At 38.0% G+C, this 18556-nt stretch overlaps 1 protein-coding gene across 1 annotated transcript in view; it reads right to left on the bottom strand.

Annotated features, from left to right (window-relative positions):
* LOC147035846 (extracellular calcium-sensing receptor-like) overlaps window positions 1–5363 on the bottom strand; it is a 37866-nt gene extending 32503 nt beyond the window's left edge. Inside the window, exons 1-2 of the mRNA XM_085881640.1 lie at window positions 5334–5363; window positions 5098–5198 (exon numbers count right to left, since the gene is read on the bottom strand). Coding sequence (XP_085737766.1) covers window positions 5098–5198; window positions 5334–5363 — 131 coding nt within the window. The remainder of the gene's footprint in view (window positions 1–5097; window positions 5199–5333) is intronic.
* Between the last annotated feature and the right edge of the window lie 13193 nt (window positions 5364–18556).

Here is an 18556-nt window from a genome sequence, read left to right as displayed (position 1 = left end):
AAGATAAAATACACACTATTTGATGGAAAACACGTTTCTGCATTCAAAGTGATAATTCCTTCAAAAATCTTCTTCTCCAGAACCACCAGTAAGAATGCTACCAAATTTGGGTTACCGCATTAGGATAGGTTCCTGATGTTAAATTGAAGAGGACAAGCTGATCATTTGACCGGAAGTGTATCAAAATGGCTGTTGCGCAAATTCCTTCCAAAATCTTCTTATTTTGACCCTCCAGTCAGAATGCTACCAAATTAGAGTTGCAACATTAGGCTTGGGTAGGGATGTTAATTACATTGTGGAATTGATTCTGATCACGTGACCAGAAACGTGTCAAAATGGCTGACCTCATCCACTTTTTGGAAAATTGCATTAATTCCATCAAAAATATTCTTCTCCACCAGTCAGAATGCTATCAAATTTTGGGTACAACATTAGGACAGGGTCGTGATGTTAAATTGTGGAGGCCATTCCAATCACATGTCCGTAAGTGTGTCAAAATGGTGGACTTGGTAAATGTTTAGGAAAATCATGTAAATTCCTTTAAAAATTCTTCCTCTCCAGACCCACCAGTAAGAATGCTACCAAATTTGGGTTACAACATTAGGCCAGGGCCAATAAAAGTGACACGTCCAGTGGTCCTATATTTTACTGTTGTTATTATTATTTGTATTAACTCATATTTGATTTGTTACAATGTTATGATTATTTTTGTTATTTATTTTGTAAATAGAATGTCATGCTGTTGAAGGACCTATTAAGCTGCCTGATACAACTTAATATGGTGTGCATTTAAAACATGGGAATTCTTCTGGATTATTTGCAGTTAACTAGCCTAATCAACTCAGAAGATCATGACGATCATTTTGGTGTATCACATTCTCCATCAGAATGCTAAGGTAGAACTCCACAAAAAAACATGCCACCCACACACACACACACACACACACACACACACACACACACACACACACACACACACACACACACACACACACACACACACACACACACACACACACACACACACACACACACTCACACCTCATCCATTTATAGCAGAGTCTTTAAGGGTCTACAGGATATTCAGAGTCCTGTGTGTCTTTGGGGTCTTTCTCATACTCAGGGACATTTGGGTCCTGTGGGTCCTTTGGTCCTCAGAGAATTTTGGGTATTTTGGGGGTATTTTTTTTGTATACATTGTCGAGGCTTGTATGAGAGATAAAAGGCTATTGCTCAGGCTATTCTGGTTATTTTTGGGTCCTTGGGGTCTTTTGGCTTCCTCTTGGTCCCTGAGATATTTTGGTTCATCTGCATATTCTGGGTGCTCAGGGAGTTTTGGGTTATCTGGGTGCTCAAAGTCTTAAGGGTCTTAAAAAGTCTTAAAAAGTCAATGAGGTCTCAGGAGACTAAATAAATAAAATTGTACATTTTTTGTAGAAATACCCTGTGTTAGAAAGGGTTTCCTTCATTTTTGATGGACGGACGAATGGAGTGATGGAAATAGTCAAATATTGAAGCGGCTTAACTGCATAAAAACTGCTTTGGTTTTTGTCCTTTCAATATCTGTCGCACTTTTCAGGAACACATCCCCAAAGTAAACCGGGGTCTTACAGTATATTTTCTCCACCAGTCTGTCTTTATTTGTCCCTGTCTATCTGTCTGTACCTCTGTCTGTTCCTTCAGGGCAGGGCTTCAAGTCAAGAATTATATGTGGCAAAATGAAGGCATGAATAATTTTTTTTGACATCCAGCTATCATTCTGCATAATGATTATTTCAATAAATACAGCAAAATAAATACAATACAGTCCTGTGAAAACATTTATTAAATATAAACTTCTCCAATTCCAAGAAAAAAGCAAGTACATTTCATCAATGAAAGTGTAAAGTAGGTCTCAATAATTTAAGTCGTACTTCGTATTTTTTTGTAAATTTTGTAACATTTTGGAACAAAACTGCAGCCAAGAAATGCAAATGCCACAGCAATGATTGCAAACATTTCTGTTATAATTGTATGTTTTCCTTGAGTGCTCATATATGCAGGAATGAAAGCGACTACAACCATTAAGAGAAACAGCATGTTGTATGTTATAAACTTTCCCTCGTTTGAAGATGAATCCTTGTTGTGAGCGTTTGAAGCAAGACAAAGGCACAATATTGCCAAAATAAACAAGTAGGTCAAAGAACAAAAAGCCCAAAGGGGTGAAGTCAGAGTACATTCAATAATGATTGTTCCCAAACGGGCCGTTGTATTGTACTTTACCCTTGGATCACTTACAAGAGCCCAAAGTAAAGAAAACACCACTTGTGGGGTAAAACAAAATGCCACAACATATTTCTGTTTCAATGACTTGAGAAAAGATAGACAATTGTTGAGAGGAGAACCTGAAATGATGTATTAAAAAAAAATTTCCTTATTAGGGAACTTAACAGTAAAAATTTTACAGAAGTGATACACAAGGAAAAAAATAACAATGTACAAAGAATATAAGTTGGTGATATCAGTATTTGTATTTTCAATATTAAAAGAGGGTGAAGCAAGATGGAGATTCAATTAAAGAAAAGACGAAGCGAAACGGGAAAACAGTTCAACATGATGCACATTTATTCTGCGGCACACGGAGAGCACACATATACAATTAAAACAATTATGCACAAAAGCAAATGTAACAAAAGAAACAATGACGCAGAGATACTACCGAATAAGACCGACACATGGCAACACTTAACAATTTTACTTCACCAGACTGGCGCCACACACACACACACACACGTTTACACAGAAATAAAAGAAAAGGCCACCCTCAAAGACAAGGGGGCAGACGGGGCCTGTGGGCCAATATTTGCACGGGACCTGAAAGAGCGGTCAGGTCCGCGAGACCGGGTGGGTCCTACCCGTGTCTTTGTGCTGAGCCGCAAATATGGCAGCGCGGCGGTGCCACGACTTCGTGCTCCTTCGCGGGTTACGTTGGCACTGCTTGGAGTGGGGTGGGAACGGGGCACTATATTTTCGCACTATCTCACTGCGGGGGAAAAGGGGGGGGGGAATTGTTGATGCTCTGGGGAAAGAGTATAGCTGGCTTGCTTGGATCCCGTGACGAGCGATTCCACCGCGACCTCGTCGCCGACCGCCGTCTTCCTTGCCTCAGACCCGAACTCCTCGGTCTCTTCCCCCAATTCTCCTCAGCCGACTGCAGAAAACCACCGGGACGCCCTCGCCTCCAGACTCCACTCCGCGCTCCAAACTGCCTCTACCCAAAACTCTCTCCACTCTTCTGCCACTCTCCGCTCTTCCAAGGCCGACTCCCCCCCAAACCGACTCTGCCCAAACCGACTCTGCCATGATTCGCCTTGCACTCGGCGCTTTATAGGCTGGCAGGAGAACCCATATGCAAATTTCTGGATCAGAACGAGCTCGGGGGTGGAGCCACGCTCGCCCATTGGACGGAGGAAAAGGGGCGTGAATCTCCCCTGATCCTAGAATTTGCATATCTCGATTCCACACAGATGCGCCTGGAGGCAGGGTCAAACCGCCCCGCGCTTGCTGATTGGATGGATCATAAGTGGGCGTGTAGCATTCCTGATGCGAATTCTCCTCGGAAAGGCCGCATTTTGCACTTGCGGCTCGGCGCGCGTCCCGTACAAGCCCAGGACAGCCCAACGCCCGGTGCTCACAGGTGGTGCGGGAATGGCTGCAGAAGGAGAGAGCTGAAGGTGGTGGAGGGTTTATGGTGGTGGTTTATGGCCATGGTGCCGTTTGGAATGGCGGTGATGCGGTTTGTGGGAGCGAGTTGTGAAGGTAAAGATCGTGGCTGTTGGTGTTGTTGTTGTTGTGAAGCGGCGTTGTGGTTGGTGGTTGTTGTGTGATGGCGGTTGAGACGTGGTTGGTTCAAAATAAAGATAGAACAGAAAAACGGCTATCTCAAAGGGTCGCAGCCTGAATGAATCACATTTATTCCCTCTAAACAATGGGTTTGGGCTAACTACACATGTACTTACAGAGATATCTCACCAACGGGACCTGAATGGTGGTTTGAGAATTTCCACCACCGTAACTATATATATATATATATATATATATATATATATATATATATATATATATATATATATATATATATATATATATATATATATATATATATATATATATATATATATATAATATCCTCGGCTACCGCCGCGGCCATAAAATCCTATTAAATATAAACTACCGTCTAAAATTTCCCCCCCGCCCCACCCCCGGTCGAGGAGCATCGCCACCTAGCCTATATCCCTCTGGGGCCCGTCCCGACATTTTTATGTTTCAGGGGTTTCCTCCTATCTTTCACCGTTCAGGAGATTTGCACGTGCAGACAAACAAACAAACAAAAACTTCAAATATATATATATATATATATATATATATATATATATATATATATATATATATATATATATATATATATATATATATATATATATATATATATATATGTACATTTAAATTGACTCCTCACATTCTCTTCTCACCATTGGAAGCTGCATAAAGCAACCATGAAAGGCTACCCAAGATAAGCCCTTTGCTGTTTCAAACCATTCCCAGAGTTTCTCCAGAGCTGCAAAGACGTTCACAAATAATACTCACTTGAGAATCCCAATGCTACACACCCCCTCCGTTGTCGGACCCGTTTCATCGCTTGTTGGTGATTCTTCAGGGACTGCACAGACAGAAATGCATACCAATGAGGCTCCACAAGATCCTAGCCATCTGGGCTTATTTGATTAGGTGAGAAAAAATTGGTTATTCCCTCCATTCACAGGTGAGCGATGTTGGTGGGTCTTCATTTTTTCATTTATATGTTGACTGCTTTTGACATTTGCTTGTACATACTTGGTAGCCTCATGTGGAGCCACTATGGGCTTTCTCCCTCTTTCTCTTTCTCTTGAGCTGGCTTTGTCTCCCAAGAACGAGGACCAGCTCTGAGCTCCTTTGTCCTCCCAGTATCTTGAATTTTTCAATTTCCTCTCATTTGCTTCTGTCTTCTTCCTTCTTCCTTTTACTCTGCTTGTGTAAGCCTCCTGTCCTCTTTCTTCCTCCTCTCACTATGTTCATGACCTCCTGACCTCTTCTTCCTCATATGGCTTTTCTCCGTCTCGGCTCATGCGAGCCTCCTCCTTGTTGGTGCACATCCGATGGGGGTGGGTCCACACTGCAAACTGTGGAAAATGCATGTCATTCAGAGAGAAATTTCAAATGGAACCTGAGAGAGCTGAGGGAACCCTGCCCCTCCCTCATGTGCAAACATTCACTGTACAGTCCTCACTGTACCCTGCCTGCGAGATGTACCGTACCTCACCAGGCACGGGAAAAGCTCCGCACATTGTGCCATGAACATGCATGTGGGAATGGACACAGTCCCGTGCGGTGAAGAATCCAATCAGCCTGGAGAATTCATGACCACTGACAAATAAAATGTGTCAAATTAAGCAATATGCGAATGGAGGGAAAACGGAGAGGGGGATGCCATTGGACCAAGAGATGAGTAAAGGGCCTTGCGGCAAAAGGTGAGATCGATGGGGTGAAGAGGGATTGTCAAAAGCATGTTTGTTGAAGGGGAGGTAATTGGTGGATTGATAAAGGCAGAGGAACAGACCAATGTTGTAAAGGAAGAATGATGGAAAGCAGTAGAGCGTTTGAACAGAGAGATGGGGTGAAGGAGGGAAGATTGAAATGAGCAAGGGGGGGGGCGGAGAAGTGAAGATATCACCCTGGGAAAACACAAACTAACCAACGCATGCACCCCCCCCACCCCCTCCCCAAAAACAACCCCTTGACAAGGGAACAAGGACTAGCCACATGTAACCGAGTGAAATAACTAATACTTGGGTCACCGATGTGTTCATTTATGGTGAGGAAAGTTTCCAAAACCGAAACAATAGCAATGCGGTGCTGAAAGTATGACAGGTAATAATACTCATTTTCATGTCTGGTTGAAATGAAAATCACAATTAAAGCAATACCTTTGGAAAGAATGGACATTTTTGTGCATTTTGCCAACAAGCAGATGATGCCAAATGACAGAAATATACAAGGACACGTTTCCCGTAATCTACATAGTTTGTCTGTTGGTTTCCCAATGAAAGCTATCATCGTGCAAAAGCATCCTCCCAATGCGAAAAGAAGAAGGAGATTGACTTCAACATTTTCAGCATGCACAAGAGAGAGCTCACGTTGTGTGTACATCATCACTATAACCACAGTCACCAAAACCATTCCCATGAGTGAAATAACCAACAGAGCGATCGTTAATGGATCATGAAACGCCAGAAATTCTTCCAACATGGGAATACAAGCATCCCTGCTTTCAGTTGACCACAAGTACTTGGGGCAGTGGAAGCATTCCTGAGAATCTAAAGCCAGAACAGATAAAAACCTTTTGAAGTTGCAACAAGTTTATGATAATTTACACAATTCAAAGTTGCTAACAAGAATTACACTGTAAAAAGGTAAGAGCACAAATGCTTTTGAAGCTGGGGATTACGAGGGATAACTATTTGGGAGGGGGAGGGTGATGCTTCTCATGGAGATTGGCTAACAAAAGTATTCCCCCCACCCCATTTCCTGCAGTTTTCACATTTTGATGCCATCTGAGATTATTATCCCACGCTCGCAAAGCAAAAAGCAGGGTTAAGTGATCGGTCCCATATGTGCGTATGTATATGCTTGGCTGCATTTTGATATTCCCTTTTCTCTGGACTGCTCGTTGAATTGAGGCAAAACTTTAACCATATGAGCAACTACTCATGTAGAATGTTTTAATGACAATTAGGACATCATAGATCACGTAGTCTGGCAGCCATGTTGGAAAAAGAAGAGACATTGGACCTCTGGATCTCCGAAAGCGCTCCATGGAAAAAAATTGAATCTTGACTCATTTCAAGTACTTCACATGGGGAATAAGTGTGATTTTTTTCTTAATGATGTCATAGGTGCCTTCGTTATGACGTCATAATTGCATATGCAGAACACTATCTGATCAGGATGAAAATTTTTGAGGGTCATCTCAGGAAAAATTGGTCAACATAAAAAATAAATTATGACGTCTCGGTTATGTGGTTCGGCAGCTATGTTTAAATAAAAAAAAAACCTTTGAAATCTTTGAAACGGCAGAACACATCGAGGAGGAACTTTACAGGTATGACCGCCTATCCATGAGGAGCAAAAGATGTCCCACCGATGTAGCCATAGTTCAAATGGTTTGGCAGCTATATTGGATTTACCCTAAAACCTTAAAAAAAAATTTCCAGATTGGCTGACAGCTCGAGGGAAAACTTCACACACTTGTTTCCCAAGCATTAGTGATACCACAGTGTTCTTATTGATAGGTCACATGGTTTGACAGCATATATCGGATTGATGGAAAATATTTCAAAAACTCTTTCTCTTGAACCACTTCATCAATCGAGGTGAAACTATATAATTTTGATCCAGTGGTGATGCGGAATATATGCTTCAAATTTCAATCTGATCGGTTGGATGGTCTGGCAGCCAGAATGATTTGATTTTTTGAATCTGCATTCTTTCTTTTTTTAAAAAAATAATGCTCACATTGCACCTGGATAGGTTTGAGGGTAGAGGAGTCGCAGATGAAACTGGAGTCCTATCTAGGTTCTTCCTGATGACTTCATCTTTGCTTTAAAAGAAATAAGGTTCACTTGGCTACACCTGGATGGGTTTGAGGACAGAGGAGTTGCAGTTGAAATCCAAGTCCTATCCAAGATCCCCTTGCTCACTTCATCTTTGCTTTTTGATTATTCTGTTGATTCTTCTTGTCCAGGTTCCTTCTAATGACTTAAATGCAGTACCTATTGTATTTGGTCTTCCATTTGATTTGAATTAAATTTTTTGAATTCCAAATTTGCTGCCAAAAGAGTTGGTTCACACCAAGTCCTTCTCAAGACTGCATGGGGTAAGTATTACATGAACACCATCTACGAATAGTTTTGTGGGGCTTTTAAATCCAACTTCAAATATAGAGTCTTCACAAACTACTTTAAAGTGATAAAGCTAAACATGCAGATAAAATGTGAATGAGTTAGATTAACAGAGAAAAATCAGATAATTCTCAGTTGCATCAGTATTGTTGCATCCGAGTACCCGTTCATACAGATTCCTCAATGCCGGGACCATTCGTTCCGAGGGATTGTCAAACGATTCTTTTATGACTGTGTTCAATAATTACTCCACTTTACCATTCCACATGATCACCCAAATGAGCCAAAAAATCGACGGCAATCACATACAGAAAGCAGATGGCTGAAAAACACTTTTTTACTCTTTAAAGGATTTGTTTGAAAAGCAAAGTACATGGAAGGGGATCGACAAGACACCATAATAAATGGAACAAACCATTCGACTCAAAAGACACAAAGAGGAGAATGGGAAGATGCAAACTTATATGCAATGAATGAGAAATGAAATGCAAATCCTATCCCACTGGGCACCACAGATAACAATCCGACAACAACACCATCATGCAGGTAGAACATCACTTTGTCTCTACGATGCACAGGGCAAATGCAGGACTCAATGTAGTTCGCTTTAGAAACCAGGAGCGAGATGAGAGCCAGTGATGATGGTGTAGAAAGACGAAGTCAGTTCCGGTTCCGGTTTTTTGAACCTAAGTTGGTTCTCTCCATTGGTCTCTGCCGACTTTCCCAAATAAAAGTTTCCAGTCGTTGTTTTTCACTTTTTGACTGTTTACATTGCTGTCTCCATGTTTACTGTGTGTTCCGAGTTCAGTTTCGTTTCAAAACTTGTGCTATTTGTTGAGTTTTCGTTGGTCTTGTCATGTCGGGTTTCCCTGAGGCATACCCGTCTTCCTGTCGATTTAGTAAGGTGAATGTACTGATTCTGGCTCACTTTTCCCCACGTAAATGAATGGGGGATCTTCAGCGATTCATTTTTTCCCCCCTAAAAAGTAAACCCCCATTATATCCCAAGGTATATTTATTTGTCTCCCCTTTTAAACTCGGGGCACTCTTTTTCAAATAACCAATGCATATTGTTTATCTCACTCATTGAACCGATAAAGATTTGTTCATTCTCAAATTCCTTCAACAGTTTAATTTCCTTTGCACAATAATCCCAATATAAAATATTTAAAAATAAAACATTTGAATGTTTATATTATTTAAGATACCCCTTTTGTGCCATTACGAAATGATAAACTTCTCTTAATGCTCGTTTGACCACCTCCTGAGCCTCAGATTATTTTTCGCAAAGCCACGCCCACTTTCCTAAGCGCCGCCCACTTTTCATGAGGTATTCCCATAAGCCACGCCCACTTTTCCTAAGCCCCGCCTACTCTTACATCATTTCCAGTTCATCTCTGACTCACAAATAAATCACGAGAAAATTATAGAATGTAATGATTTTGAAAAAATTTCCAAGGCTTGTCTGGGCTGTGAGGAAATTTTTTTCAAACAATCCTCCATTTAAAAAAAAATGTTCTCCATCCCCACAAGGCTTGCCTGGGCTTGCCCAGGGAATTTTCAAAGAATCCTCCATTTTGAAAAAAAAATTCTCCATTCTCACAAGGCTTGCCTGGGCTTGCCCAGGGAATTTCCAAAGGAAACCACACCCACCAGTCTTTCTCTATAAAAGCCTCAAGCCCAGGCTCCATTTTAAACATTTTTTTTGCTGGCAATGGTGTGCTGTGAGTTTGCTTGGAGCTCTACTACTTGTAAGGAACTAAACCTTCAAGTTGGTGAACTGGATTCAAGCCTCTTATCCATTGAGGTAAGATTTTATTTTCCTATTTTCAATGTTTGATTTAAGCATAGACTCATTTAATAATTAAATAACTTAATTAATGCATTATTATTTTCTCTCAGAGGAAATTGTAACTGAAAATACCGATTTTGCCACAACTTGGGGTGAAATTGTTGGCTTGGTTGAAGACCTTGTGAGCGACCAAGACCCACAGAACGAGCTTGAGTGGGATGATTTTGGCGTTCCTTGGAGTTTTACTACTTGTATGGAACTAAACCTTCAGGTTGATGAACTGGATTCAAACATCTTATCTGTTGAGGTAAGATATAATTTTCCTATTTTCAAAGTTTGATTGAAGCATAGACTCACTTAATAATTAAATCATTTAATTAATACATTATTATTTTCTCTCACAGGAAATTGTATCTGAAATAAGAAATGAAAATACTGCTTTTGCCACAACTTGGGACGAAATTGTTGGTTTGGTTGAAGACCTTGTGACCGACCAAGACCCAAAGAACGAGCCGACCTTGAGGGTACAACCAAAGACTTATACCTTGGAGACCAATAAAATCCTGAAAAAGAGTTTTACAGCAATAGTACTCATTGTGAGTTATCAAGACAATACCCACTGAACAAGTTATACCTTGATGAGCCAGAATACAAGTTTTCCCTTGGAGACTCACAAATTTTAAAAAAAAATCAGTAAATGAGTTCTGCCTTGATGGTTTAAATAACTACCTTGGAGACTTGAAATGTGGGTTCTGGCTTGATAACTCACAATGTGATACGTATCTTGGAAACTCAACAGGAATGTGGTTATACCTTGAAAACTTGGAAAGTTGGGTTTATTTTGGAGACTTGAAATGATATCACTCTTTGGGATCTAAGCCTATCGATGTAGTTCTTTGTTGGATGGTGCTTGATGGGAGCAAGATCAAGAAAGTTCTTGGAAGAAAGTGCAGGCTTACTCCCCCTTTCTACGTCATCAAACCTGAAAGCCTTAAAAGACAGAATTGGAAGAAGAGAAAAAAAAACGTAAAAAATATATATATAGGTGGAAATGTCATTTTGAAAAAGACATTGTGTTGAGCGAGGGTTGAGATTTTGAATGTGAGGGTTGGGGTTGAGATTTTGAATGTGAGGGTTGGGGTTGAGATTTTGAATGTGAGGGTTGGGAAACACGCACGCACGCACACAAACACACACACACACACACACACACACACACACACACACACACACACACACACACACACACACACACACACACACACACACACCAACAAACAAAATTTAAGCCTTGACTATTCAGTTGAGGATTCTGTCTTTTGGGTTCACAGATCTAAGAACGTCTCCCCTTGACACACATTATATACAGCAGATGCCACCTGTTACACACCACGGACTTGGCCCTCGAGTGTCCTCAACGGTGTATAGTAGGAGGGAGGGAAGCGCCAACCCATTGCTCACATTGCGCGCACACACACACACACACACACACACACACACACACACACACACACACACACACACACACACACACACACACACACACACACACACACACACACACACACACACATCAACAAACAAAAGTTAAGCCTTGACTATTCAGTTGAGGATTCTGTGAACGTCCCGCCATGACACACATTATATACTGTTATACACCTCGGACTTGACCCGCGAGTGCCCACAAAGGTGTATAGTAAGAGGGAGTGAAGCACCAACCCATTGCTCCCATTGCACACACACACACACATACACACACACACACACAAACACACACCAACAAACAAAAGTTAAGCCTTGACAATTCAATTGAGGATTCTGTGAACGTCCCCCCTTGACACACATTATATAATGTTGTACACTTCGGACTTGGCCCTCGAGTGCCCACACAAGTGTATAGTAGGAGGCAGTGAAGGGCCAACCTTTGCTCCCATGGATATTATCTACTTAGTTTTGTCTTTTGTAATTCCTGTGAATAAAATGAACCTAAAATCTCTTCCCTTTCTAAATCATATATCTTATAAGTCCAAGGAACCGTATCGATAACATCAACAATTTTAAAGAGTTCGTTCGTCCATCGTTTAATATAACCTTTTTCAAAATGAAATTTCCACCAATATATTCTTAGGATATCACCAAGTTTGAAATTAGGTTTTCTGATATTAATCTCTTTTTCATATTTTAATTTTGTAAATGTTTCTGATGGTTTCATATTCGTTGACGTGTGAATCGTGTCATTATATTTATCCACAATATCCTGAATAAAAGATGACCATTGTTGTGAACCGAGTTCTGTGACTTTTTTATATAGTCTCTCTTTTAAAGGTACGATGAAAACTTTTAACAACAACGGCCTTCCCTTCTTTAAAGGTACTGTTTAATGTAATACTGTTATTTTTTAGAAAATTCATAAATGTCTTGTTATAAAACTCTCTACCCTCATCAGTCCACAATTTTTTAGGTTTTCTCTTACTTTTATTAAATATCTGTTGAAAGGCTATCATAAGAGTATGACCTGTTTTGTTTTTTAAAGGGACAACCCATGTGTATCTATTCCTCAAATCAATAACGGTTAAAGCATACTTGTACCCCTTATCATTATTGAGTTCAATCAAATCAGCAGACCAGATAAAATCAACTTCCTTGGAATAAACCTTCCTTCTACCAAACATTTTTGAATATTGGTTTTTGTAATTCATCAGCAAATTGCTCTTCAGTTTTAATGACATTATTAGAGCCTATAAGTTTTTTGAATTTCCAAGTCCAAGTTTAAATTTAGCACTGATCATCTTCTTCACGATGAACCAATCAACTTTTTCTCTCAAGGTTGGATTTTGTATCAGAGACAAATTATACAACATTTCTCTATCGGCTTCATGTTTTTCTTCCAAAGTTGTGGTATTCCCATAATCAATATCGTGCCTCATGCACACTTCATCAACTCTATTGATGGGCTTACTCCATGAATTAGGATTGTCTGCCTCATCTAATCTTTTATCCAAGTTTGTGCCTGGACCTCAGAAAGAATACCCTGGTAGATGGAATTCCCCTGGTATTCCAGTAGTTGTAAATTTACTTCCTGATAAAAACTTTTGTATATCTCCTCTGAGTTTGTGTTTGGAGATAAATTGATTTTTTTTTTGAACCACACACCGAACATATACCTTTTTGTATAACCCTGTTATTTTTACTTTTAAAATACGAAATATTTTTAGTATTAGTTTTCTTTTTACATTTAAGACAATAACTCATTTATTTATGAGAAAAATTCCTACATTCCTACAAAAATTCCTACAGAGAAAACCGTTTTAGTTTCCAACATGCACATTTGAATCTTAATTTTTAAAACAAAGAATCCTTAGAAATGCCTTCCCTCTCTCCTCCATTTATTTAAGAAAAAAAATGAAAAACTTGAATTAAAATCAATATCTTGCCAATGAAAATATTGTTGTCGAAAATATTGCGAATAGACTTGTCAATTCTTTGCTTTCCTCCACGGTGGGTTGAGTTATTTTCTGAAATACCCCCAATCTTTTTTTAATCTCACTGCTTTCCATGTTTTCATATTTATTCATTCTCGCTCTTTTCTCCCTCTCCTCCATCTCTCTCTTCTCTCTCTCCTTCTTCTCTCTCTTCTCTCTCTTTTCTCTTTCCTCCTTCTCTTTCTTCTTCCTCTCCCCCTCTCCTCCTTTTCTCTATTCTCACTCTTTTCTCTTTCCTCCTTCTCTCTCTTCTCCCTCTCCTCCTTCTCTTTCCTCTCCGACTCCTCCTTCTCTTTCTTCTCCCTCTCCTCCTCTCTCTTCTCCTTTTCCTCCTCTTCTCTCTCTTCTTCAACTCCTTCCTCGTCCATTACTATCCTTGAATCGCTTACACCCCATGGAATATCACACATATATTCATTGGGATTTCTTGTTATTCCTGGATCCAAAATAATATTTTTTATAACAGGAAAGCAATAAAATTTATTTTGAATTTCTAAAAGAGTCTGAACGTTTTCTTAACTTGAGAATATTTCCATTATTTAACATTCTAATTAAATCTAAATTTGTCGGTTAATCAACATCAGCATAAAGCAAATCTTTTATTGAAAATACCTCATTCTTATGTTGTAGAACATATTTATTAAAATACCGAATACCCTTTTCTTGAAGGTATGCTTGGACACAGAAATGACAATTTTATTGAAGCCTTCTTGCTGTCATTTCTGAATAAGAAATATATGTCAAAATAATATTATAGCACGAAACACCTCCTCATCTTCCCAGAGTTAAATCATTTTGTATTTCCTTACATATTATATATAATACTGGTTTTTCTGTTTTCAGGATATAAACTATGACATAACCATAATTATATTTACCCTTATTAAATTCTTTTATTTGTTGTTTACTTGTCGTGCTGCCACAAAACGCATTCTCTATACCAAGTGGATAATATTCTTCCTTACGAGACTGATTTAATTGTTCCAGGTCTTCAAGGTCAATTATAGATGACCAATTATACCCTAAATCATTCATATCATACCCCCATTGTTCTATTCTTATACAAACGATACGCCCTTCTTTCTAAAAATTTATTTTACTTCGAACTGCGGATTCTGTTTGACCTGGAGATAAAATAAACACTGCTGTATCTTTGGAATACACGGCCGTTTTATTAGAGGATAAATATTGTGATAAATCACTTAATCTCACCAAGTCATTCGCGTCAGTCATGCTTGGATAATTTTTTTAATTTATAAGCATTTTTCATTTTAATACTTTTTGTTATACTATATTTATGTCGTTCAGCCTGTGCCTTTGTGTAATAATTTGACAAATCAATATCCAGTTCTTGGGATACACCAAAGATAGAACAATCTTTACCAACAAAAGTCATTTATATTAGATTAAAAATAATGTCATAAATTATTTTATTATTGTTGAGTTGAAATAACACATATAGACATAATTGACCACAACACTTGGAATTTAATTCTTGGACTTGAAATGTTTGATAAACACCATTCTGTAAGAATTTTATGACTTCAACAGGTGGTGGAAGACCAAAACTATCAAAATAATATTTGTCTTGACTATTAAAAATACAAAACCAATGAGAACCTTTTCCATTATTATCTTCCAAGTTCACAATAATATTCTTTGTATGTTGAGGCACATTTGTTCATTCATCTCTCATACAAATAACCACATTACGAATTTTTAATTTCTTACAATATTTCACAAGTTGTTAATTTGATGTTGTATTCTTTCCAAATTCATTAAACCACTCATCATTGCTCATTTATTGATGAGAAAGATATAATCCATTACCCCTTTCAGTTAATTTTACACCTGCTTGTGCGAAAGAAGAAAGCATATCTCCAACTATCAATCTCACTTTATCAGGCAGACCTTCACGTTTTTCAGCAAAATCTACAATGACACCACTTCCACTAATTTGTTTCTTCAAGTCTTTGTTATGTCTTTCCAATTATTTTTGAGCCCGGAGTTGAGCCTTCCTTTCCTTGGCAGTTTTCACCGCTGTAGAAATACCACCCGTCAGTGCTCCAACCGCACTTAAACAAGCAAATAAAGGAAATATAAATGGGAGAAATCCTCCACTCATCTCTCTTATTGAATATTTTTTCAACATTAGTTTTGTCTTTTTAATTTTAAGTGTGCCAGTATCGTTCAAGATTTTAACCTGTTCTCTGAATTGTATTAACGCTAATTGTACTAGGCTTTTGATTTTGAACACAAGATGATAGTTTATGAAGATTGATTTAATTAACATATACCCAGTTGGAACTTTGCCACTCATTTATTTCACAAAAAATTATGTGAGACTAATCATAACACTATTATCTGTATTAATCCGTAATTCTGTTTCTTCCAAAAGCAAACAATATGCATCAACTTCTTCATTCTCTCCTCTTTCAATATATAGGGAAGTATTCACTCGATTAGACTTTATAGTTTCCTTTTGAGCGCTCAGGTCAAACGCATAGATTGTATTCAAACTTTTAAATGCTGTCATATCCAAAATAGGTTGTTTATTTCCATTACTTTCACACACCTTTTGGTCAGACTTGTATGCTTCAGCATATTCATTTTTTTCCCAATTAATTTCCAATCTATCTCGAGGATAAAATGTTCCATCCAGAGAAATACGAAGTTGTTTCACCTTAGCCTTATCAGTCAATGCATTATTCTTATCAGTAGCAGTATCGGCATCTGGTTTTCTGAAAAATGATCCACAGGTATTGTGGCTTTCCTTCCAGAACACCGAAATTTCACGTGTAAGTGGTTTGGTTTAGTTTAACGTGTTGACATCTTCTTTTGAGGTATGATACACTGAGTGGTTTCTTTGAGTCAAGTCTTCTATTCAACATCTCTTCTGTTTTAAGATTAGGAGTATCTTCACTAATACACCAACTACTTTCATCAATAACAAATTTATTCTGATCACCAAAAGCACAAGCAACACCAAAAACTAATCTATTTTCATTATCATTCCTTTGCAGTTGAAAGGTAATTTTAAGACCATACAGAATTTCATCATGATCACAAAATCCAAATATACCTTTAAGAGGAACTGCCACAGTAAAACTATAAACTGCTTTTGTATCATCAGTATACGTTCCTTTATTTGAGTATATCCAGGGTCTCTGGTTGTTGCGGGTGACATATCAGGAATAAAACCTTCGACAGCCCCGTTTCCCATTCTATCACTGAATGTATAAAGTGTAAATTTCATCATTTCAGATACAGCAGAAACATAATCAACCACTTCACCTTCTTGTGTTCCAATGTATAAACGAACACTATAAAACATTTTCCAGAATAAATCATTTACGAGTGTAGCGTTTGTGTTATTCCCAGCCTTAGTGAATTTAAATTTACACAACAAGAAACTTTCAGATAGATTGAAATAGGTTTGTTGATTATTTATTTCAAAACTTTTTGTACCATTTGCATTCCAGTCTGTTCCAGTTATTGCATTTACCTTGAAGTAATATTCTTCTTAGTGGAGTTTGAGATGGCAATGGTGTCATCCAAATCATCGATACTCTCAATTGCTTCCATAATTGTATTTATTGAGGAAAAAAGAGGTTAAAACTTTTGAAACCCTGATCCAAGTATTTGAATTATTTTCTGTCGTTCTTGGGAGGGCAACTGAGTTTTGTCTTTCTTAATTTCTTTAATTGCTTGTAATTTTTGAGATTCCTTTTGGGCATCTTTTATGCTCTTTACAGCACCTGCTACATTTCGCACAGCAGAAGCAGTTGAACCAATTAGGTCTTTATGTTTAAGAATAGTTGAACCGATACCCATTAGAGTATCAATTATCCCTTCTCCTCTAAATTGATGTCCGACACCCCTTTATTTTTCTCTTAGGTTTATAGTATCCTCTCTCAAGATACATACCTTCACTCTTGTAGTATGGGGAAAGGAACATCCCATCCCCTGTAATTATTTTACATTTTCCCAACTCGTGTTTCCTCACAATAACCATCGTATTTATTTATTGGAAAAATTCACGTAGGTGAATTCTGATGGATATACCTTCTCCATTAAAAGAAATCATACGATTATCTCGGTCGGTTATCCTAATATTTACTGTGTATGGTTTTTCCTGACACAGGGAGATAAACCAAATTTTTGGGTTCCATATTGAATTTATAAACAGTTGGGGTTGAGTATGCGCTGAATGAAAATATTGCATTTGTTTTTCTTCCATCATCATAAGCACCATCAATCAAATCACAGTGAATTAATACCGAATTTATTCCTGAGGATATTTGAATGACATTATCAATGTAAAACATCCCATTAGTTTCAATCTTTTTTGAGGAGAAACCCAATAACTCTCTAAATGAATTATCAATTGAGAAATCAACCTTGTAGTTATTTTTAAGTTTAATCGTTGATTTTGAAGTATGTTTTTTTAACATCGATGACAATATTTTTTGGTTCCTCACCCTGTTCTTTCATAAGACAAGCAATTTCGGAAGATATTTGAGAAATCTCATATGCTCCGGGTGAGACTGTTATCGTTTTGTATCCACATCCTGAATTATAACTGAACTTGTCATTTTTATCAGTTATATTAAATAAGGTATTAGAAGTTTCAATGGACAATAAAGATGCCTAATATTCTTTTGTTAGATGAAGTTGTCATGGGTATGGGAATGAAGATGTGTGGTTGCTTGTTGTGAAATTAAAACTCAGGATTGTGCTTCTCATCTTATTTAATATGAGATAAAATATCTTTATATTGAGATTTGTTAATTAGTTTAATGTTCATCAACTGGTCTAAAATGGCTGATGCTTCATTAAAACAATTGTTATTTCCAGCATTCTTACTACTGAACAACAATAAGAATCTATGAACTAATTGCGATGGGTCATTTGGAAGAAAACTAATACCTGAACCAAGGATACTGAAAGCCTGAATAATGTGTTTCTCCTTCTCATTTTTCCTACTTTTACCAGAAATATTAACCCTATAATTAAGAGTGTTCAGCAGATCAAGATGTTCTCCATCATCAGTATTTTTCTTCTGCAATGGTTTATCAATATACTTTGATTCATCCCTCACAGTTGAACCTTGTCTTCCATCTTTTGTGAGAAGAAACATTGATCTCGGAGTTAGTTCAACAGGGGGTTGAGCAGAACCCAATAACTTTAATTCATTATTAAATATCAATACCTTTTCTTGAACAAGATGAAATATTGCTGGTTGTTCTGTTGGAATGAGTCCTGCTTTGAATTTTGAATCCGCTGAATATTCATTGTTTTGAAGA

Source organism: Eptatretus burgeri, chromosome 1, assembly GCF_056783735.1.
Source record: "Eptatretus burgeri isolate ZD-2024b chromosome 1, Ebu_testis_v1, whole genome shotgun sequence".
NCBI lineage: Eukaryota > Metazoa > Chordata > Myxini > Myxiniformes > Myxinidae > Eptatretus > Eptatretus burgeri.
This window is presented reverse-complemented; position numbering and strand designations above follow the sequence as displayed.